This window comes from Stomoxys calcitrans, chromosome 5 (genome assembly GCF_963082655.1).
Source record: "Stomoxys calcitrans chromosome 5, idStoCalc2.1, whole genome shotgun sequence".
In the NCBI taxonomy this organism is placed as follows: Eukaryota; Metazoa; Arthropoda; class Insecta; order Diptera; family Muscidae; genus Stomoxys; species Stomoxys calcitrans.
In genome coordinates, this window is record NC_081556.1 from 10549319 (window position 1) to 10574309 (window position 24991).

The 24991-nt window shown below is 35.4% G+C and overlaps 3 protein-coding genes across 7 annotated transcripts in view; 1 reads left to right on the forward strand and 2 right to left on the reverse strand.

Moving 5' to 3' along the window:
• Positions 1-1860: 1860 nt before the first annotated feature.
• On the reverse strand, positions 1861-17031 carry LOC106081251 (periodic tryptophan protein 2 homolog). Its single transcript, XM_013243090.2, has 10 exons — positions 16957-17031; positions 16789-16901; positions 15434-16732; positions 15036-15375; positions 14826-14971; positions 13914-14061; positions 13614-13848; positions 13390-13551; positions 13104-13320; positions 1861-2206 (listed from the first exon to the last, which is right to left on the reverse strand). Exons 1-10 carry the CDS (start codon positions 16972-16974, stop codon positions 1966-1968), a joined length of 2919 nt encoding a protein of 972 aa, XP_013098544.2. The 5' UTR covers positions 16975-17031; the 3' UTR covers positions 1861-1965.
• On the reverse strand, positions 6818-8719 carry LOC106081252 (tyrosine-protein kinase Src42A). Its single transcript, XM_013243091.2, has one exon. The coding sequence runs from the start codon at positions 8481-8483 to the stop codon at positions 6858-6860; it is 1626 nt and encodes a 541-aa protein (XP_013098545.2). The 5' UTR covers positions 8484-8719; the 3' UTR covers positions 6818-6857.
• Positions 17032-18357: 1326 nt separating the features above from the next.
• Positions 18358-24991, forward strand: part of LOC106081238 (EH domain-binding protein 1) — a 110032-nt gene continuing 103398 nt past the window's right edge. For 4 of the 5 annotated variants that reach the window (XR_009398298.1, XM_059368547.1, XM_059368550.1 and 1 more), the window contains exon 1: positions 18358-18434. The gene's annotated coding sequence lies outside the window, so the exon portion shown is untranslated. Of the gene's footprint in view, positions 18435-18634; positions 18791-24991 lie in introns of those variants that run through there. The other variant, XM_059368548.1, reaches the window with a different exon arrangement.

Below are 24991 nucleotides of genomic sequence, written 5' to 3' on the forward strand. Positions count from 1 at the left end.
CAAAACTTCATATTTTTAGGAACTTTTTCTTAAATTTTAGAGTTTAATGAAATTTTTCATATATTTCCTATTTTTAGAAAACTTTCATAAATTTCCTATTTTTAGAAAATTTTTCAAAATTTTCATATTTATAGGAAATTTTTCAAAATTTTCACATTTATAGGAAATTTGTCAAAAATTTCACATTTATAGGAAATTTTTCAAAATTTCATATTTATAGGAAATGTTTCAAAATTTCATATTTATAGGAAATTTTTCAAAATTTCATATTTTTAGGAAATTTTTCAAAAATGTCATATATTTAGGAAATTTTTCATAAATTTCATATTTTTAGGAAATTGTTCATAAATTTCATATTAAGAATTTTTTTATAAATTTCATATTTTTAGGAAATTTTTAAAAAAATGTCATATTTATAAGAAATTTATCAAAAATTTCATATTTATAGGAAATTTTTCAAAATTTCATATTTTTAGGAAATTTTTCATAAATTTCATATTTTTAGGAAATTTTTCATAAATTTCATATTTTTAGAAAATTTTTCATAAATTTCATATTTTTAGAAAATTTTTCATAAATTTCATATTTTTAGTTAATTTTCAAAAATTTTACATTTATAGGAAATTTTTCATAAATTTCCTATTTTTATGAAATTTTTTATAAATTTCATATTCAAAGGAAATTTTTTAAAAATTTTATCTTAAAGGAAAATTTCCAAAAATTTTATATTATAGGACATTTTCCAAAAATTTCCCATTTATAGGAAATTTTTCAAAAATTTCATATTTTTAGGAAATTTTTCATAAATTTCATATCTATAGCAAATTTATCAAAAATTTCTTATTTTTAGGAAATTCATCATATATTTTATAATTGTAGGAAATTTTTCATAAATTTTAAGAAAATTTTCAAAAAATTAAGAAGATTTTTCATAAATTATAGGAAAATTTTCATAAATTATAGGAAATTTTTCATAAAAATCTTATTTTTATGAAATTTTTCTTAAATTTCCTATTTGTAATAATTTTTTAAAAACTTCATATTTATAGCAAATTTTTCAAAAAAAAAAATATTAATGAAAAGTTTTTCAAAATTTCCTTCTATTTCCTACTATGAAGTTAAGTTATCGATGTAAACAATGCAGATATCAATTCTATCAAGAATATCCCAAAAACATACAAAAAGAAATCACACTTGTTAAATTCAAACAACATATTTTGCATAAGTACTTTTTAACGAAATCATAATGATATCAAAAAATTAAGAAACAAATCAAAAATAACAAAAACAATATAGCTTTAAGTATGTATAAAAAACTATGCTAGAATTTGTACAATCGTATATCAATCATTAAAATACCAAAAAAAAATATATATAAAACAATGAAAATATAACACAAAATAAGCCTCACTACTAAGCTAAAAAATACTCTCTTGCGTAATGACCCTACCAAAAAAAAAAAAAATACATTAATTTAAATACAAAAAATATGTTTTATCTAATATTAGTTAGTCTATATTAAAGAATTTCCAAACAGAAAAAAACCCAAACCATAAATTATTTTATATAAACACCTTTCCCCCCTAAAATCCACACTCAATACAATTGGCATATCCTTTGAATGGAGAATAGCAGTAGTGAAATTTCCAAAAAAAAAAATATTCAAGTAAAACTAAGCTAACACTCTATCAAACACATAAACCATCATAACAAAGTAACTCCTAACCTTAAACAATGTATTATTCTATGAAATGCTTTTGTTGCTTTTTTGCAAAACAATCTAAAAAGAACATACCAACCATAAATCAAAACTCAATGTATATACATAAGAAGTACAAGGTGATAACAGACAGACAGATAAACAAGTAACACGAAATAAATCAAGATTTTAAAAATCACAATTTCGCATGGGTTTTATTTTTATGCCTAAGACTTAGTCTAAAAATTAGTTTTGGAATAAGCTAGCTAAACATCATCCTCATCCTCCTCTTCGGTGTCCAAATCATCTTCGTCACTTTCAGTTTCATTAAAATCATTGGAGGTTTTAGATTTTATTAAAATCATACCCTCATCGTCATCATCTGCGTCCATCTCATTCTCATCAGCGGAGGAATTTTCAGCATTTTCATTCATGGCGGGTTTTTTGGCGTACTGCTCTTTGGCTGTCTTGACCAACACACGCATGGTGTATTTGTTAAAATCACAACTGTAACGAAAAACAAAATGAATAAGAAAACAAAATAAATAAAAAAAAGTTTAAAAATTTCTATTAATATAAAAGTTTTAAAAAATTTTACCGTAAATATTAATTTTTGAAAAAATCCGATAAATATATATTTGAAAAATTTTCTAAAAATTAAATTAAAAAAAAATGCGTATGAATATGAAATTTATGAAAATGTTCCTACATATATGAAATTTATGAAAAAATTCCTACATATATGAAATTTATGAAAAATTTCCGTTAAATATAAAATTTATGAAAAATTTCCTATATACATGAAATTTATGAAAAAATTCCTTTTGATAGGAAATTTTTTGAAAAATTTCCTTAAATATGAAGCTTTAGAAAATTTTGTTTAAAAATTTCCCAAAATATGGAATTTTTGAAAACTTTCCCAAAATATGAAAATTTTGAAAAATTCCTATAAATATGAAATTTATGAAAAATTTCCTATAAATATGAAATTTATGAAAAATTTCCTATAAATATGAAATTTATGAAAAATTTCCTATAAATATGAAATTTATGAAAAAATTCCTATAAATATGAAATTTATGAAAAATTTCCTATAAATATGAAATTTATGAAAAATTTCCTATAAATATGAAATTTATGAAAAATTTTCTATAAATATGAAATTTATGAAAAATTTCCTATAAATATGAAATTTATGAAATATTTCCTATAAATATGAAATTTATGAAAAATTTCCTATAAATATGAAATTTATGAAAAATTTCCTATATATATATGAAAATTATGAAAAATTTCCTATAAATATGAAATTTATGAAAAATTTTCTATAAATATGAAATATATGAAAAATTTCCTATAAATATGAAATTTATGAAAAATTTCCTATAAATATGAAATTTATGAAAAATTTCCTATAAATATGATATTTATGAAACATTACCTATAAATATGAAATTTATGAAAATTTCCTTTAAATATGATATTTATGAAAAATTTCCTATAAATATGAAATATTTCCTATAAATATGAAATTTATGAAAAATTTCCTATATATATATGAAAATTATGAAAAATTTCCTATAAATATGAAATTTATGAAAAATTTTCTATAAATAAGATATTTATGAAAAATTTCCTATAAATATGAAATTAAGAAATATTTCCTATAAATATGAAATTTTTGAAAAATTTCCTTAAATATGAAATTTTTATTAAAAATTTCCCAAAATATGAAATTTTCGAAAAATTCCTAAAAAATATGAAATTTTTCAAAATTTTCTGTTAATATAGAATCTTTCAAAAAAGTCCTTAGAATATGAAACCTATGAAGAATTTTCTATTAATGTGAAATATTTAAAAAATTTCCTTAAATATATAATTTTCAAAAAATTTCCTATAAATATGAAAGTTTTGAAAAATTTTCCACAAAAATTAAATTTTTGAAAAATTTCTTATTAAAATAAAATTTTAAAAAATGTCCTAAATATGAAATTTTTAAAAAGATTTCCTACAAATACGATATTTTTAAAAATTAAAAAAAATAATGAAAAATTTTCTATATTTGGGGTACCCTTCCCCTTAACCTTATTTTCAGAAACTCCAGATCTCGGAGATGGGTGGTGCGATTTAAGCGAAATTTTGTGTGCTTTCTTATAGAAACCTAAAAACAAAAATTTGGTATTCAAATTTCGGATGGGGAACCTAGGGGGGACGCCCCACCCCAAAACCTACCAAATATATAGACAAACCAAACACGACAATATGGGACTCAAACGAAAGATATTGAGGAGTAGAACACGAATCTGACACCCAAATTTGGGACCAAGTGTTTGGGGGACCACTCCAACCCCCAAAAGGGAAAAGAGTACGAAATTGATACTCATTTTCGCGACAAATTTTCTGCGGGTTATTTATTGACCATCAAGTAAAGGTATTTGGGAGTAGAATGCGAATCTGATATCCAAATGTGGGACCATGTATTTGGGGCACCATCCCTTCCCCAAGAGTACAAATTTACCGACCAAATGAAGGCTCTCATTGCTTATCATATTGATAACCAATTACGGGTCAAGGCAATATGGGAATCAAATGAAAGGTATTTGGGAGTAGATCACAATTTGGGAGTAGATCAGATCATACCCACTTTCGGGACCACGTTTCTGGGGATCCACAACACCCCCTAAATCCACCAACAGCCACTCTGGGAGCCTTCTTACTCGCATAATCCCCATGGGAATATCGGGCTCAAATAAAGTCTCTTAAGAATGGAGTACATCTAACATCCAAACTCAAATGACCCTAAACTCGTTGAGCGAATTCATAAATCAGTAAAGATTGATACAATATCCGATGTTCCAGACAATGTGGATTACACCCTACCTCAGCCGCTTTTTGATAAAAAAGTACTGTACCACTATTCCTGATAGAACACAAAAACCGCCCTCGACTGTCGCAGATCTCTCAACTAGATGGCTGAACAGTTCAAAATTCACCTGTTCTGGGTGCCGGCCCACAGAGGTATCCCAGGGAATTGTAAAGCGGACAAACTTGCAGACAGACTGAAGGTTGGCAGCATCGACTTTTGCAGAACACACAACACACCTTCAGTATGTGTATTCCGCACTAGCAGTCAGAAGGGGTTCCACTTTAGGTTCTCATTTCTTTGAAAACCTGTCTGATTTAGCGGATGTGAACATTCGCAAGTTATTGGTCTTTTTAAAGCGATCTGGATGGTTCAACGGTAGGAACTAGAAGGAATCTTCCTTCTTCTGCTCCTGTGGTATCACAATGGGTGAAAAAGTCTAAGTGAGTTTGATGGCAGACTGTCACTTAAACCTAACATAACCTAACCTACATTTTTGAACATTAGACCACTAACACGCTTACGTAAAGTGCGAACTGAAGAAAATATCGCAGATGTATCGGCCAGTGTTAATGATGATCATCAATTATCAATTGGGCCTCTGTTACTCAACAATGTGGAAAGTTTTGCGGAAGGATTTAGGTATGAAGCCTTTCAAAATACAGCTGGTGCAAGAATTGAAGCCGAACGACCTATCGCAAGGCAGAATTTTTGTTGAATAAGCTCGTGGAAAGTTGACGGAAGATCCACTTTTTTTTATCGAAAAATTGTGTTCAGCGAAGATGCTCATTTTTGGCATAATTGTCGATTTTAGAGTGAAAATCAGCCAGAAGCATTGCGAGAGCTACCAATGCATCCAGAAAGTCACATTTTGGTGCGGTTTATGGGCTGGTGGTATCATTGGACCGTACTTCTTCAAAGTTGATAGGAATCGCAGTGTAAATGTGAATGGTGAGCGCTACCCTGAGATGAAAACCAACTTTCTTCTTGCCCAAAATGCCAGAGCTTGACTTGCATGACATGTGGTTTCAAAAAAATGGACTTTTTGAGAGGCGAGTTCGCTGAACATTTTATTTCACATTCGAGACCGATCAATTGGCCGCTTAGATCGTGCGATTTAAGGCCACCGTAGTGCAGAGGTTAGCATGTCCGCCTATGATGCTGAACGCCTGGGTTCGAATCTTGGCGAGACCATCAGAAAGAATTTTCAGCGGTGGTTTTCCCCTCCTCCTCATGTAAAACTTCTTTCCAAAAAGGTATCGCACTGCCGCACGACGTTCGGACTCGGCTTTAAAAAGGAGGCCCCTTATCATTGAGCTTTAAACTTTAATCGAACTGCACTCATTGATATGTGAAAAGTTTGCCCCTGTTCCTTAGTGGAATGTTCATGGGCAAAATTTGCAATTTGCAGACAATTTTTTTTGTCGGGCTATGTTTACGCTCATGACCAAGTTAATGGCACACACCGAGAGAGTTAGTTTCGCGCTCACACCGGCTTATTCGAATTGTAGAGTGAATGTACGGTTTGTCCAATTAACTGCTATACAAATAAGCCCGCTTCAATTGAGGCATTGAAAGACAAAATTGAAGCATTTATTCTTGAGATAACGGCCGAAATGTTGAAAAGAGTATGCCAATATTGGACTAAACGAATGGACCATTTGAGGCGCAGTCACGGTCATGTGTTTGATTTTTTTAACATTTCTATAGCTCTTAAAAAATTACCCTTTATGATTTTTTGATTTTAAAATTTCTTTTATATATAATATTTTTAAAAATATTCCTATAAATATTAAATTTATGAAAAATTCCACTAAGGCCCTGAAGATGTACTACATTACTTGAGTGAATATTGCCTAGCGAAATTTCTTTACTATATCTCAATGCGTTCTGTAGCGACACCTTTATTTCGATTCGCATTGGTTTTTTGCCCATGTGCGACACGTAGTGGCCTAACGGGTTCTCTTCGTAAAACGAATGGTTTTAACAGCACGACAGGTAGATACATGGTTGTTGTTGTTGTTGTTGCTCTAACAGTTGGTTGTGACTGGTGTTGTAGTTATTGTGAATGATTATTTCGTATTCCTCCTTCGTGTGACACACACCATGATTTATCTTAAAAAAAAAAAGTTTGTGGTATATTATTAAAATACATAGCGTTAGATTTATTCATAATTATAAAAATATAATTTTATAAAATAATTGGTATGCAAGCTGATCCATTTTTATCTACGATTGTGAGTGTGTTTGCCAAGAATGTAAATGCCCGCAAATGTCAGTCAGTGTTGGTTGGTCTCATTCAAAGACAAAATAATTCGTTTTGTTCGACTTGGGTGCTGGGGAGTAGGTAACTTCTTTTATGTTTTTATATTTTAGTGTGTTCGGAATGGCGATATAGCGGTCATTTCCCTGATCCGTTGTCTTGAAATCTTCTAGCTTCCATTGAAGGGTCTCAAATGTAGGTCGTCGCATTGGCTCTCTATGCCAACATTCCAGCATGATCTCGTAGAGTTGTTGATCGCAATTTGAGGGCTTTTCCATGCGGTAACCCTGTTTAATACGACTCAGCACCTCGGCATTTGTCATGCCAGGATATGGTATATGGCCATAGGTAACCAGTTCTGTAAGCAAAATACCAAAACTCCAAACATCCGATTTTATGGAAAATTTACTGTCAATTGCTGCTTCAGGGGCAGTCCATTTTACGGGGAATCTGCCGCAATCATCTGCTTGAGTTTCATTTTCCTTTATAAGTCTAGCCAGACCAAAATCCGCAATTTTAACTATGTCGTTGTCGCCCACCAGAACATTGCGGGCTGCCAAGTCTCGGTGGATGTAGTTCTGCGATTCCAAATAGGCCATGCCAGCAGCAATTTGAGCTGCCATGTCAACTAGCACCCGCATCCTAATGCTGCGCCATTTATTTGCAGTAGAGCGCAGGTAGTCCAGCAAAGAGCCATGCTTCATTAGTTCGGTTATAATGTAAATGGGCTCCTCCACCGTACACACAGCATACAATTGTATCAGGTTAGGGTGGCAGAGTTTCTTCATTGTTTGAGCTTCACTTAAAAAGCTTTTCGCATTCATGGTGCCCGGTTTGAGCTTCTTTATGGCCACAGGCGTGTTATAGTTCCACAAACCCTCCCACACCTGACCAAACTGCCCGGTGCCTAATTTTCGTAGGAATCTCAACGATGTTCTATCAATTTCCCACTGGTCTCGAGTTCTATGAGACAGTCCTTCGATGATAGGTTTTCCAAACTGTACGCATGGTTTGCAAAGCCTGACACACAGTCCATCAGCATACAGGAAATAATGAGCGACAAGTTCTTGAATTGTGATAAATGTTGTATCTGTGTCAATATAGAAATGACCATCTTCCAGTTGACCGATGCGATAGTGTTGCACTGTGTGACCATCTCGCACTGACAGCGAATAGCTGTTGGGGTGACTCTCAGAGTCTCTTATTAAAAATGCCCCATGTTCGTTTTCTGGCAGCAGTAATTGCTTTTCAGCCTCAATGCGCTTGATCTTACCGAAATACCATGGTTCAGCTTCGACAGATTTCAGTTTGGCCACATAGTTTGAGGGTATAAAACCTTCTTGGCGGGTCCTTTTACTTCGCGCCATCCACCAATCGCCCTGTGTATCGTTCAGAATTTCCAAATGTTCTCCTTTGGCAAAGCTTAAATCATCGATGGTAAGTGCGGTATAGTCATGCAATGCCACAAAAATCTTTGCTTTGGTATTTAATGTCTCATACATTGATTGATTTGTGATTTGAGGCAGCAGAGGAAAACTTTGCTCAAGCGGCTGTGATGTTGTCGTTGCAACAATGGTGGAAGTATCATCCAGTGTTGTGCATTGATCGTCATGAGTTTTGAAAAGTTTGGACTTTCTGGTGCCCAAACAGTTACCCATTGCAAGAATCGACAGACGGTGTAGCACCAGAATTATACTGTACTGAATGGTATCCTATCTTTAGCAAGCTAGGAAGACAGTCCTCAATAGTTTTGTCTTTTTTGGTTCTGCAATTGTCATGCCGTGATATTCAAGTCGTTGGTGGTTATGATGGAAATTAATGTTCCGTTTTTTTTTTAGCACGTTAACATCCGCCTAAGAAAGGCTATTTACAATTGCGGAATAGATTCTCGAAAGTGTCTCGTACGACTGATTATGGAGACTCCCACACCGCAAAAAAATGGCAAAAGCGTAACAGTTTGCCATTTGTGGTTTAATTGTGGTGACAGTTTGTTGTTGAGGTACACTCATAGAAAAAAGTTTGCTGAAAATAGCAAACACTGTCTGCTGAATATAAGTAGTTAATTTTGCTGCTATTAAAGCAATAATTCTGCTATTAAAGCAGTAGTTTTGCTATTAAAGCAGTAGTTCTGCTATTACAGCAGTAGTTCTGCAATTTCAGAGCAGCAGGCCAACTGCTGAAAAGTCTCTTGTTTGCTGAAAATTACTGCTGCTTAATTTTGAAGTGGATGTTAAAAGAAAAAATAAAATACGAATTTAAATGCGTGTCTCAGTGGATGTAAACTTTCCATAATCTTTTTTCCTTAAATTTAAACACAAAAGGCCTTGGCAGTCATGTAAACATTAGTAGAGCAATAACAAAAAATGCGAGCGAGCTCACCCACATTTCGAAATGTATACAAACGGATGTATCAATCAGATAGCTTCTTTACAGTAACATTCCACAAATGAAAATCATTTCTTCCAACAAAATTTAGAAAAAATGCCAAAAGTAATCAAAACAAGTAACAGGCAAACATAAAAAATAGTATAACATTTTTTTCAGTAGATTTTTGTATTTAAAACAGCAGATTTTCTTTGTTGATTTAGCTAACCCAAGTATTTGCTACTACCACATACCATTTTCAACAGACAAAAACTGCTGTTTGAGCAAACATTTTTGCTGTTTTGAATAACAAATTTGGTTGAGGGTACAAACGGAAAGTTAATTTTTTCCAATGGAAACTGTACCATTGGAAAAAGTTAGTTCTAGTACCCTTTCCATTAGGAAAGAGTAGTTTTAGCACCCATCCCATAAAGAAAGGGTAGTTTTAGTACCCTTTCCATAAAACAAGGGTAGTTTTGGTACCCTTTCCACAAAGAAAGGGTAGTTTAAGTACCCTCTCCACAAAGAAAGGGTCGTGTAAGTACCCTTTCCACAAAGAAAGGGTAGTTTTGGTACGCTTTTCATAAAACAAGGGTACTTTTAGTACACTTTCCACAATGAAAGGGTAGTTTTAGTACCCTTTCCACAAAGAAAGGGTAATTTTAGTACCCGTTCCATAAAGAAAGTGTAGTTTTAGCACCCTTTCCATAAAACAAGGGTAGTTTTAGCACCCTTTCTATATAGAAGGGGTAGTTTTAGTGCCCTTTTCCTAAATAAAGGGTAGTTTTAGTAACCTTTCCATAAAACAGAGTACATTTAGTACCCTTTCCACAAAGAAATAGTAGTTTTAGTACCCTTTACTTAAAGAGAGGGTAGGTTTCGTACCCTTTCCTTAAAGGAAGGGTAGTTTTAATACCCTTTCCATTGGCAAAGGGTAGTTTCAGAACTTTTCCATTGGCAAATGGTAGTTTAAGTACCCTTTCCATAGGCAAAGGGTAGTTTATTACCTTTTCCAATGGCAAATATTAGTTTCAGTACCCTTTCCATTACGAAGGGTAGTTTTAGTGCCCTTTCCAATAGGAAAGGGTAGCTTAAGTACCCTTTCCATTTGGAAAGGATAGTTTTAGTACCATTTCCATTGGGAAAACGTAGTTTTAGTACACTTTCTATTGGGAATGGTTAGTTTCAGTACACCTTCCATTAGTACCCTTTCCATAACGGAAGTGTAGTTTTAGTACACTGTCTATTGGCAAAGGGTAGTTTAAGTACCCTTTCCATTGACAAAGGGTAGTTTAAGTAACCTTTCCATTAACAAAAGGTAGTTGAAGTACCCCTTCCGTTGGCAAAGGGTATTTTAAGTATCTTTTTAATTGGCAAAAGATAGTTTAAGTACCCTTTCCACTGGCAAAGTGTAGTTTCAGTACCCTTTCCACTGGCAAAGGGTAGTTTCAGTACCCTTTCCATTACGAAGGGTAGTTTTAGTGCCCTTTCCAATAGGAAAGGGTAGCTTAAATACCCTTTCCATTAGGAAAGGGTAGATTTAGTACCATTGCCATTAGGAAAGCGTAGTTTACGTACCCTTTTCATTGGGAAAGGATAGTTTTGGTACCCTTTCCATTGGGGAAGGGTAGTTTTAGTACACTTTCTAATACCTTTCCAATAAGAAACTGGCATTTTTAATACTCTCCATTGGAAAAGGGTAGTTTTAGCACACATTCCAATGGGAATGGGTAGTTTTAGTACACTTTCCATTAAGAAAGGGTAATTTTAGTACCCTTTTCATTGGGAAAGTATAGTTTTAGCACCCTTTCCATAGGGAAAAGGTAGTTTAGTACCCTTCTATGGGGAAAAAGGTAGCTTTAGTACACTTTCCATTCGGAAAGGCTAGCTTTAGTACCCTTTCCAATGGCAAAGGGTTGTTTAAGTATGTTTTTCATTGACAAAGGGCAGTTTAAGTACCCTTTCCATTGGGAAAGAGTTGTTCTAGTACTCAATCCATTGAGAAAGGGTAGTTTAATTACCCTTTTCGTTGGAAAATGATAGTTTAGGTACCCTTTCCATTGACAAAGGGTTGTTTAAGTACCCTTTCCATTGGCAAAAGGTAGTTTAAGTACCCTTTCCATTGGCAAAGGCTAGATTGAGTACCCTTTCCATTGGCAAAGGCTAGATTCAGTACCCTTTCCATTGGGAAAGGTTTGTTTCAGTACCCTTTCCATTGGCAGAGGGCAGTTTTAGTACCCTTTCCATTTCGAGAGGGTAGTTTTAGTACCCTTTCCATTGGGAATGGGTTGTTTTAGTACTCAATCCATTGGGAAAGGGTAGTTTTAGTACCCTTTCCGTTTCGAAAGGGAAGTTTTAGTACCCTTTCCATTGGGAATGGGTTGTTTTAGTACTCAATCCATTGGGAAAGGGTAGTTTAGGTACCCTTTCGAATGGGAAAGGGTAGTTTAAGTGCCCTTTCTATTGGCAAAGGGTAGTTTTAGTACACTTTCGAATACCCTTTAGTACTTTCCATTGGGAGAGGATTGTTTTTTGAGTACACTTCCTATTGGAAGAGGGCAGTTTTAGTACCCTTTCCATTGCGAAAAGGTAGTTTTAGTACCCTCTCTACTAGGAAAGGGTAGTTTTAGTACCCTTTCTATTAGGAAAGGGTAGTTTTAGTACACTTTCGAATAGCCTTTCCGATAAGAAAGGGTATTTGTATTACTTTCCATTGGTAAAGGGTAGTTTTGGTACCCTTGCCATTGGGAAAGGGTAGTTTTAATGGCCTTTTCATTAAGAACGGGTAGTTTTAGTACCCTTATCATTGGGAAAAGGTAGTTTTAGTACCCTTTCCATTGGGAAAGGTAGTTTTAGTTCCCTTTTCATTGGTTTTAGTATCTTTTTCATTGGGTAGTTTTAGTTTCCTTTCTATTAAGAAATTGTAATTTTAGTACACTTTCCATTGAGAAAGGGTAGTTTTAGTACAATTTCCATTTAAAAATGGTAGATTCAGTACCCCTTCCAAAGGGTAGGGGTAGCTTTAGTACCCTGTCCATTGGGAAAGGGTAACTTTAGTCTCATTTCTATTGGGAAGGGGTTGTTTAAGTACTCCTTGCATTAAGAATATGTATTTAGTAAACTTTCCATTGGGAAAAGTTAGTTTTAGTACTCTTTGTATTGCCAAAGTGTAGTTTTAGTACTCTTTGTATTGACAAATGGTAGTTTTAGTACTCTTTGTATTGGCAAAGTGTATTTTAGTACTCTTTGCATTGACAAATGATAGTTTCAGTACTCTTTGTATTGCCAATGAGTAGTTTTTGTAATCGTTGTATTGGCAAAGGGTAGTTTTAGTACTCTTCGTATTGACAAATGGTGGTTATAGCACTTTATATAGGCAAAGGGTAGTTTAGTGCTCTTTGTACTGGCAAACGGTAGTTTTAGTACTCTTTGTATTGGAAAAGGGTAGTTTTAGTACTCTTTGTATTGACAAATGGTAGTTTTAGTACTCTTTCCATTGGGAAAAGTTAGTTTTAGTACTCTTTGTATTGGCAAAGTGTAGTTTTAGTACCCTTTCCAATACGAACTTGAATTGCTCCTCAATCGATTATTGAAAAAATTTCTTATAAATATGACACTTGGAAAATTTTTCTATACAAATATATGAAATTTTTGAAAGATTTCCTATAAATATGAAATTTTTAAAAAATTTTCTATTTAAAGGAATTTTTTGAAAATTTTCCTATAAATATGACATTTTTGAAATAACTCCTATATATATGAAGTTCTCTCAAAATTTTTTTTTAATATGAAATTTTTAAAAAATATCCTATAAATATTAATATATTAAAAATTTCCTTTAAATATTAAATCTAAGAAAAATTTTCTAAAATTTAAAACATTTTTCCTAGTTTTAAGTAATATTTTTTACTCACATTCTATTCAAAGTTTCATATTTTCTTGAAATGGATTCGTGAAGAGCCAGCAGTGAGGCATGTTGAAAAACTCCATCCTTGTTGCCATGTGTCATAAGTAAACTGCAAGACCATTTCAAATAGAATTCTATGTGGGGCGAAGTTTGTAAGAGGCGGGCTATCACCTGAAGCAAACGATGGGCCAAATTATCAGGTAAGGTGGAACAAATTAATTGAACTAAGTAAAAGAAAAGAAAGAACAATTATTGCTGGGTATCCTTAATTAAAACACACCACAAAAACTTACTATCCTGATGAGGTATGCTTTCCAAAGCTAAACTTATTATATTATTCTCATTTAATTTTAGAGCCATTATTAAAGCTTGGGAATAGTCGCTATGTTTGATGGCTTCTTTTATGGCTTTGGGGGTTACCTCCAAAGATAAATCCAAAGGATCAAAAACCACACCTTTATGAAGAGAATTTATAAAAAATCTTTCAAAGTGGAGAGGAAATGTTTGTTTACCTTACCTTTATCTAAACTGTATATACAAAGACCCTCTGTACATGCTGCAGCAAATGATTGGCCGGTTGGTGAAAATTTCACCGAAAATACTTTCATTTCAGGTTTAAAGTTTCGCGCAGCCATATCTCCTTTTTGGACACCTGGTAGTCGTATGGCAACATTACCACCCTCAGTTTCTTCTCTTTGCTCGATCAAGGCCATATTTCCGAATTCGGTTAAATTACGGCGATTAATGTACTCCTAAAACGATTTAAAGTAATAAAAATATAAATAATTTTTTTTTGGTTTTTATTTCTGTTACTCACATTTAAACCATCAAAACTTTTATTTTGTGTAATTTCGAATTTCTTCAACAGCAAAGCCTCATTGACATGATAAATGCATATAACATTAGAATTGCCTGCGGCCAATATGCATTCACCATCTACTGAATATTCTATGGAAGAAAAATACCTGAAAATATTAAAAAAAAAATTACTAAAAATTAAAAGTGGGTCATATTAAACAAGAATTAAAAAAAAAATAAGAATTTATTATATTTTTCAATATTTCGCAGCACTTTTAGCGTTCGTCTTCAAGGTTGTTCCTCCCTGAGGACGAACATGGAGCATGTTTCGAAATTTTTAAGAATCAAAATTATATATTTTTCACATATGATCTTTAGCCGGACAAATTCCATCAAATAAACCCTAAACCGTCTTTAGAAAATATTAAAAACTTTTGTAATAACTGGATTGTCTTCGTTCTTCTTTTTTTAATTTTCTTGATAAAGCCAAAAAAATCGCCTAGTCTTCGTTCTGACAGAGAAAAACCCAAGCATGCCCATGAACATTCCATTTAGGAACAGGGGCAAACTTTTCACATATCAATGAGTGTAGTCCGATTCAAGTTTTAAGCTCAATGATAAGGGGTCTCCTTTTCATAGCCGAGTCCGAACGGCGTGCCGCAGTACGACACCTCTTTGGAGAGAAGTTTTACATGGCATAGTACCTCACAAATGTTGCCAGCATTAGATGGCGAAAACCACCGCTGAAATTTTTTTCTGAGGGTCTCGCCAGGATTTCAACTCAGACGTTCAGCGTCATAGGCGGACATGCTAACCTCTGCGCTACAGTAGAGGTTGTGTGAAATACACACAACTTACTAGACAACATCAAAGTCTTGCCCTTTTCCAACCTTCGGCCTTTTTCCATCATTTTCAAATAATTTCTACTTACTTTCCCTTTTTATTGGATTTGGCTGTAACAACATCAGTTTCCAAGCGACCACTATCCAAATCATTTATGCCCTCTATGGTACTCAACTGTGCAGCTGTTTTAACATCAAACACCAAAATATTGCCATTCAAAGTGGAAACTGCCACCTATAAAAACAAAAAACATACATCCATTAGATAAGGTAAAAAATCCCAACCACACAACACCTACATTTTCTCCATTGGGACTAAACGCCACTGAGGTCACATCCGAGAGCAAATCGATGGTTTCATGCTCTGATTTGCTTTCAAGACAATTCCAAATTTTAATAGTCTTATCCCAGGAACCCGAAATCAAAGCCGATGAAGTGGGTACAGGAGAAAAGGCCATGGAACATACAGGACCCTCATGGCCGCTGATAACCTCAAGCAATGTACCCATTTTAATGGACCACAAATAAATTTCAAAAACATCTTGACCACCGGCAGCTACCAATTCGTCCGAATAATCCAAGGCCACAGAGGAAAATTGCACTAGCCGTGGCGAAGTAAACGTGCGGAAATTGCGATATCTGTGAAACAAGAAAAAAAAATTCAAGACTAAAACTCAACAACATTACCGCAACTCACCTGTTAATATCAAAAGCCCTTACAGTTCCATCCAAAGAACTGCTTACCAAAAACTTTTTGCCACGGCTAAACTGTAGATCAGTTACCCCACTTGTATGCTCACTGAATGTTACAAAACAAAACCCACTTTGGGTGTTCCAAAATTTCACTTTGGAATCTTCGCCACCCGTGGCTATGTACTGGCCATCTGAGGAATAGCTCATGCAAGTCATTTCGCTGCTATGGCCCTGTTGTTTCATTATATACTGTTCGGACTGCCATTCCCAGACTAGCAATTGTCCCAGTTCTCGGGAAGCCAAGGCCACCCAATCTCCTGTACTATTGAATAGAGCCGTAGAAATGGCATAGTCTGAAATGCTGAGGGAATGTATCATATTGACTTCGGGCAGCTCGTATAGATAAAAGGCTCCTGTGCTGAAACCTACCACCATAATCTTGGTTTTACGATTATAGTGGGCCGCCGTTAGCATGGCATCGCGTTTCTCTTTGCGCGGCTCATCCGCCAGATAGTAGCGTCCCAATTTTTTGTAATAAAAGGGATGGCCTCTTTTAACATCCTCATCCTCAATCTCATTGACATCCACAATTTTGCCAGCCTGCAAAAGTTCCTCAGCAGTGGGATTACGTTTTTCCAAAGTATTTTCCACATCATCATCCTCCTCTTCAGAGTCATCAGCAACCTTCTTGGCCGCCTTCAATCTTTTGTTTGTCAAATAATTCATATATTCTGCACGTTCATGTTCCTCTACTTTCTCTATGGAAGAAAGCTCACGACTGCATTCCCACAAGCATAATTGACCATTTCGGGCCAAAGTGTTTGCATCTAGGCTGTTATTTTCGAAAAAACAAGCCACTATGGAGTCGGTGTGTCCACCCAGAACAAAGGTGCGAAAGTGCTTCATGAAATGTATGGCAATGACCTTGGTGGAATTATCACGACAACCAACCAACAAGAATCTGGAGTCAGAGGACCAATCTAGATAGGTGACATCATCAAAGCCTCCCAGAAAATGGCGTTCCAAGACAAAGGGATTATACTCGCCCGTTATTTCACCTGGTGATTTGAAAATGAACACCAGATTCTGCATGGCCACAGCAAAGTGTTCACCACTGGGACTGAAGACCACACATCGCACATCATGTTGAAACTTATGCTGATGAATGACCGTACAAGAGACCAAGCTAATAAGCTGGGCCTCATGATCTTCGTTGACAGCCAGCAGCAGACTGCCATCCGGCGAAAGTGCAATAGTTCGGTAGTTATAGCAGGACTCCAAGGACAAAGTTCGAGCCTTGTTACTAAATAAAGTCAGAAATTAATAAAAGTTTATGAAATTTTACACAAGAAAACTTACTTTTTTAAATCAAACAAAGTCAAGCGATTGCCCACAGGTGTTATTATGGAATTTCCATCGGGCGTAAAGACAATGTTGCCCTTTCTGTAGATGGTACCCAACAGATTGGAAAACTGAAAATATGTTTCTGCTTAAAAATGTGTTCAATAAATCAGTGAAAGAGTTTACCTTATACGAGAACTTCATATTTTTTGTATTGTTAAAACCGCACAGTTATTATTTTGTTGTTATTATTTGTTAACACGTGCAAGATTCGATTTAATGAAGAAATCGATAACATGGTCAAGCACACAAATTTCTTTGCTTGTGTTGGCAAAACGTCAATCAGCTTGATGGCAAGATAACGGATTGCACCATATGATTTGTGGTTGTTGTACAAATGAGACCAACTTTAAATGTTTCGCCATGAACGAAGAACTATATTTGTCTTGTTCTAACATAAAGAGGATAATGTGGAAACTATTGGGTTGCCCAAAAAGTAATTAGGGATTTTTTAGAAAAAAGTAAATGCATTTTTAATAAAACTTAGAATGAACTTTAATCAAATATACTTCTTTTACACTTTTTTTCTAAAGCAAGCTAAAAGTAACAGCTGATAACTGACAGAAGAAAGAATGCAATTACAGAGTCACAAGCTGTGAAAAAATTTATCAACGCCGACTATATGAAAAATCCGCAATTACTTTTTGGGCAACCCAATACTTCCTTTCAGTAAAGCTTTGTCGGACCATCTCATAGGATTTTCGCCGTCCTACCGACTGTTTCGCTGTTCTACAGTGTTTGTCGCCCCTGCCCTTAAATCAAACTGCGTCGACCCGAAAGGCTTCGGGTTTTCAAGTTTTTTGGCGGCAGTTCTCTGGCTTTTCATCCCCCATTACTCCCTTATGACCTGGCGTCCAAACGATGCTGATTGTACTATCCTCAGAGGTGTTAATCTCCTTATACTCCAAGACTGTTCGTTGCCTTACCATTCTAATTGTTATTGCCCTTATGGCCATTTTAATGTCCGTAAAGAAAGCCGGGCAATGACAACGGAACGTCATCACTTGACGCACCGATTTTGCATAAGTGAACTTGTAGTCCTGTGTCCCGTTATAATAGCAATAGCTATACAGACCACCTTCTTACTTCCTTTCAGTAATAGCCTCGTCTTCTCACGATCTGGATTCCCCCATAGGATTTTCGCCGTCCTACCGACCGTTTCACTGTTCCACAGGGTTGCATGCGCATTCGTCGCTTACGCCCTTAACTCGGAGTGCGTCAACCCGAAAGGCTTCGGGTTAACCAAGTTTATTGACGGCAGTCCTCGGGTCTTCTTCGCCAAACCGCCTGCCCTTTTATTCTTCTTTACTCCGTTATGGCCCGGAAACCAAACGATGCAGAATATAAAAAAGTGAACGATAAATCTGCAAAAAAATATTGTATGAGCCCCCTCGACTTGAACTTTTCAATCGGATCAGTCGATGAGCCGCCACTGTCGTTTGAAATTTTGGCCAAGATGTCGCCGCCGACAAAAAGCCTCGGCTTCGTTCTCTGATCCCTATGCTGCTCATATCAGTATAATTTGAGATTTTAAGCGAAGTGATTGAAAAGAGAAGTGAGCGGATTGTTTTTTTATTTTCCTGAGCAGATACGCCAGATTGAAAGTATGATTTGTTTCAATATTTAGCAATATAATTCAAGAATAAATAATTTATACACACATGGTTATTTTGAAAAACAAATGGAAAAAATTAAAGTATTATTTATTTGCTGGCTTTATTGTTTTGTGCCGAATACTCCAATCTCAAATAAATGTTATATTGTGCTCTCGCTCTAACTCATTGATTGTGCAAGTGTCAACAAGAGAAAGAACAAAAACAAGAATTAAAGAATGGAAAAAATTGTAGTAAAAAAAAACACAATCTGAAAATAAATTATTAATGGAAAAATAATGTAATTGAAAAAGGAATTTAGTGTTTATTGCATATTAAAACAGAGATAAACAATTGGTTGTGTGCAAGTGAGTGCTTAAATTAGCTGTGACGTCATTGTTTTGTAGTCTGGCAAAAATGCGACTGCTGAAATGCTGGAAAAAAAACAAGACACTCGACCAATTCGTCATCGTCGTCGCCTCATGAACCACCAAAAACTCCCCCCAAAGGGGTGGTGGTAGGCAGATGGTGTTTGCGTGAAAAATGTTTGCTGAAAGTTGCTAAGCAGTTTATGTGTATTTTTTTTAGAAAGTTATTGTTTTTGTTTATGAATATGAAATGCTTTTTCGCTTTTCCTTACGAAATATTTAGTGTGTGACTGGAATAAAGTTGATGTCATGTTTCGTTGGTGGTGGCGGCGACAGCAGCAGTAGCAGTCAACTGTCATATTATTAGGCAAAGGTCATAGAGTTCATGCAAGTATCCATTGGCAGACGACAGTAGACAACAAAGAAAAGGTTTTTCTGTAATATTGGGTTAAAATCAAGGCATGAAAAACATGCTGTTGCAAAAAAAAACGGAATAGATTGCATTGAATATGAAGAAGTCATCAGAACTACTGCAAACTTGAGATCCCCCACCCCTTGTAGTACATCAAACCAAGGTTGCTGAAAGCCTGTGTTTGTGTTAGTGTTTGTTTTTTTACGCAGAACAACTTGATGTCTTGTGTTGTTGATTTAATAACAACAAATTGACACATGGGAAAATTAATACAACAAAAACAGCTGAGACGATAGTTTAGCTGTGTAGTTTATATTGCAGTGAAAAGAGAGTGAGAGTGTTTTTTTTTTCAATGCCCCTCTTCCTCCATGTTAATGTGTGTGTGTGTCTAGTGTTTTGTCATTGCAAATGCTTGTACAAAAAAAAATAATCTCAGCGCCCAACATCGAATGGTGAACATACAAACAAAAATAAAATTGGCACATTGATGACAAGGTTAGCGTGCTTGCAACAAAATCAATGTTGTTGTTATCTATCAAGATGTTGCCATTTACGTTGTTGTTTTGTAGTGTGTTGTTTTCATTTGTACAATGACAAAATTTCAATATATAGTCCACATTCAGAAGAGAAGCAGGGCGAATACTCACCACTTGTGACGGAGGTCAAAAGAGCAGAGCAAAGCTAGAGAAGGCTGGGGACCAAGGCATTGAAAATAATTTCAATTACAACAATAAAAATGCCTTCATACTGAATACTAGCAATATAGAATACCAATGGGATATTGTATTGTTGTACCTACAGTGATAGAACATTTTTTTTTTCTGTTTAATAATAGGTAGGTAGACTTTAAATAGACCTCTTTATTGGGTCATTGCAAATGCACTTTATAGGGCGCATTTCCGATTTTGATGAAATTTGGTATGTGGGTTGCCCCAGGAACACGAATCTAAAGCCTGTATTTGGGACAAAAAACCGTGGACCACCCTAGGGGTTAAAAAACCCCTCGATGTTGCAAATGCTCCAACCTAGACAATATGGATATAAAACGAAAAACATTAACAAGTAGATTAAAAACGTGGAAAAACGTCTATAAATTTAAATCGGGAAGGATCTATGTGGGCTACCGAAGCCATATGGGTGTCAAATGAAAGCGATTGACGTGTAGATTACTAATGTTGTATGTAGACTACTAATGAAAATGAAAAAAAAGTTTTCCCCTGCACCGGATAACTATGAACACCACACAGGCTGCAAATTTGAGCCCCGATATGTGTGGGTTGGTCATATGTAGTTATCACGTGAAGTTCACGTGATAACGTGAAGCACGGGATAGCAGGGGAGACCACACCCGGCACGGGATAGTTGGGTGCACTGGGGCATCACCGGCTCTTGACCAAATACTGAGTGCCTATGATGCTTGATATGACAAGGCGAGTTGGGTTAGGTTAGGTTAGTTTGAAAAGAGGGTGCAGATATCAATCCGCCCCATGCCACTATGGACATACAACTAAGCCGGTAATCGGCTCGTTGTGCGCTCTAAAAACTATAAATTAACCTCTAAAATGAAAATTTTAAGTTAGGAATTCCGATTCAATACCACTTCCCTAAGTTGGTTCATGTCTGGTATTGTGTCTCCACCTAAGTGCCGGTATCTGTTAGACCCGAAAGTCGGACAATGACAAAGGTAATGCTCCAACGTCTCATCATCTTCCCCGCATGCCCTACACATGCTATCACTTGCTGCTGAGTTGGTAGAGAATCATCGCAAAGAGTTGCCCAAACTTCCCCACAAGCCGTAGATTGCCCAATAACATCCCAGAAGAGTGTTTCGCGACCCATACGGAAGAACAATTGCGCAAAAATCTTCCAGAAAGGTCGGCAAATAGAAGATAGATTAATTCATCGCGGGGAAGAATGCTGTTGTTGTTGTAGCCACATTTTTATGTGGAAGTGGCAAATGAGCAAGCTCGTTCCGGTCCAAAGGACCGATCACCGCGGGAACAGGGTTGTCATTGGTTATTTAAAAGCGTCAATAACCCGCCTTGTCATATCGAGCATCACAGGCACTCAGTATTTGTGCAAGAGCCGGTGCCACCCGGCCTCTCTCTGAGACTGTCCGCTCGATATCGCTGAGTGTCCGCGACTGCCGTTGCAGCTACTCCGTATGGAGCATTCCACTATCCGCAACCTGTGGATGCGCCCTGTAGCTCGCTGCTAAGCTTTTCGTAACAGCAATAAACACCACAAAGATCGGACCTCAATATACCAGCCTGTGTGGTGCTCACAGCTATCCCGTGCAGGGGCAGACGAATGCTCTTCTTGAATTATGAGAAATGTTTGCTAGGTACGTTCATATAAAACAGAGGCCCATTTGGTTCTTTTGCAACCACGACTGAATTACAACAAAAAAGATTTTTGGAAAATTACGAAATACTTGTAGCTTTGTTGGTTCGAAAGATCCATAGACATAGTCTTCTTATCATCTAATACAACTACTTGACTGTCTGAGCTTCAAATAGTCTTAATTTTTGATCGAATCACATGAAATTTAACACATCTTTCAAAATCCAAACAAAATACGCCAGAGATATACAACTGCATAGGTATATGTATTTTTGAGCCGCTGCCAGTCTAATCCATTTGGCGATTTGTCTTCTTCAGTTCGTGTAATTATTCAGTAGAAATGGTATATGCTGGTTGGTATTGTAGCGTCATTTCGGCTCAAATTAATTCATTTTAAGTTGTTTCATATACATTTTGTTGAACAAAACCCTGCAAATATTGTATTAAATTTATCAATGCCATTATGCCATAGTATTAGTATAATTATTCTCAAATCCTCATATGCCTTTATGCATAATTTAAAGAAATTGCCATTGAACACGCAGCGAGATTCCACACACACACACATTAAGCAAGAACGAGTATGAATGAACGAGCATACAAGTGTTCACCACACATAACATTACAGCAATGGTTGGTGGGTGGCATATTATGGCGGAAGATAAATGAACAGTAATATACATCGCATAACCATAACAACAGATAGTTGTTGTGAGGCGCAAACTTGAAATCTCAATTACAACAATAGTACCAACAACAATAACAACCGAAAAGTTGGCGCAAATGAAAACAAAACAACGCATATCCATATCATTATCATTATACACATGAAAATGTGGCTACAACACCAACAACAACAACATTATCATTAGTGTATATATAGTTGTACACAAAGAGTCAACAAATAACAAATGCTAGCGGAACTCGAGAGTGGATTAGAAAGCAATAACAACAACAAACATAGTCATAATCAACATGTGTGCAAAAGAGCCAGATTACCCAGAGCAATATTTCTTTTAGTCAATGAGTGACATACGTCCATATCCATGTATGTATGTACACACATATGTACGTATATGAGATTTCCTCAAATCACCAATCACAGCTAGGGGGTTTCTTTTATGAGAACACTTGAAATTTGTCAAACACATTTTCGCACTCTCTATGGCATAGAGTCTATAGAAATCCTAGTAATTCTCTAATCTTAGCTCATGCTTTTACCTACTGTAGTGCTGAAGTGTGTGTGTGTGTATGTTGCGTACTTTTAACCTTGTTACCTTACGCAAATATGTCTCATCAGTCTCTGTGGGGACAAACTAAAGAGAGACCACATTGTTGAGATTAGGTAGTCAGGTGACAACAACAATAATCAGTTACTAAAACAACATTGAGGACAGCAGTGACAGCCGAAACGAACATTTTTAAAAAGATACTAAATCTGCTACACTGTTTCTCACCGCCAGCTGTATGTACTTGTGTGCTTTTTTCTTTGTATAGCTTATCGTCCTATTCAAGGGTATGAAAATCAACATTTACACAAACAAAAAGCGAAAATATGCAAAAACTTTGGTAGAAACATATCTTGTTTATGGGTATATATACGTATGTATGTACATTAGGGCGGGTCGATTTTTTTCTTTGTAATCGTATAGCTAAAAGGTAAACTAAATAAAATTCTCAGTAACTTCTTCGTAGGAACCATGTATCTAAAATTAAAAACTAATCCGCCCTTTTCGCCTAAGGGAAATTTTTGCCAAGTAAACTTCTTTTCTTAAAAACGTTGGACTTTGTTTGCGATAAAAGTACATGTTTTTTGCGATAAATTCTTGCAAGCTTTTTACTCTGACAATACCTTTCATTCTTGATATATGGAACAAGTTTTCGAGATTTCAACTAGTTTTAGTGTATATTGAAAAGGATGCCAAATTAAATTTAATGCTGTAACATAATTCAAACTCAAATTTTAACGAATTTAAATCATATCTCTGTAAATTAAACTCTTTCAAAGTGTATTTGGATTTATTTCGATGTTATGATGCACAATTATATTAAAAGCCATTCATTTTCGCAAAACCCATTATGGTTTTGTATTTTGATCTACTGTATTCGTATGCTTTAAACAAAACAAAAAATGTTTGTTGTTGTTTTCGCACATTCAAATACATACTTTGTGATGGATATTTCTTTATCGCGTAAATGTTACCAAACAATATATTTCTTGTACCTGGGAGACACTTGTGTGTTCCTCTAATGGTTTTTGTCATTGCTACCGAAACTATAAAAATTGGCACTTTCCGAGTTTTCCCTTCACACTCGTTCAAGCTGCTCAGAATACAGACTGCCCTTTGCTCAGTCAAAGCAAAAAAGGAAACAAGTTATAGTCCGATTCGGACCATAAGTGAATTGAATATTAAAGACCATAGAAGACCTCATTGGGTAGTACTTCTGTCCATTCGGATAAGTATTGCGCCTTGTAGGGGATCAAAAGGCTTAATCGAGAGATCGGTTTGTATGGGAGCTGTATCAGGCTATAGATCGATTAAGACCATATTAGACACGTATGTTGAAGGTCATGGGAGAAGCCGTTGAACAAAATTTCAGCAAAATCGGATAAGAATTGCGCTTTCTAGAGGCTTAAGAAGTCAAGATCCCAGATCGGTAGGGCTCAAAAAGCATAATCGAGAGATCGGTTTGTATGGGAGCAGTATCTGGCTATAGATCGATTAAGACCATAATAGACACGTATGTTGAAGGTCATGGGAGAAGCCGTTGTAAAAAATTTCAGCAAAATCGGATAAGAATTGCGCCCTCTAGAGGCTTAAGAAGTCAAGATCCCAGATCGGTTTATATGGCAGCAATATCAGGTTATGTATGACAGTTATTGGAAGTCATAACAAACAACTTCATGCAAAATTTCATCCAAATCAGATGAGAATTGCGCCTTCTATTGGCTCAAGAAGTCAAAATCCAAGATCGGTTAATATGGCAGCTATATCAAGTTTTGGACCGATTTAAACTATACTTAGCACAGTAGTTGATTGTCATAACAAAATAATTCGATCAAAATTTCAGCCAAATCGGATGTGAATTTCGCCCCCTTGTGGCTCAAGAAGTCAAGATCCAAAATCGGTAAATATGTCAGTTATATCAAGTTTTGGGCCGATTTAAACCATACTTAGCACAGTTATTTAGTGTCATAACAAAACACTTCAAGCAAAATTTCAGCCAAATCGGGTAAGAATTGCGCCCTCTAGAGGCTCAAGAAGTCAAGACCCAAGATTGTTTTATATGGCAGCTATATCAGGTTATGGACCGATTTAAACCATACTTAGCACAGTTGTTAAGAGTCGTAACAAAACAACGTCATGCTAAATTTCAGCCAAATCGGATAAGAATTGCGCTCTCTAGATGCTCAAGAAGTCAAGACCCAAGATCGGTTTATATGG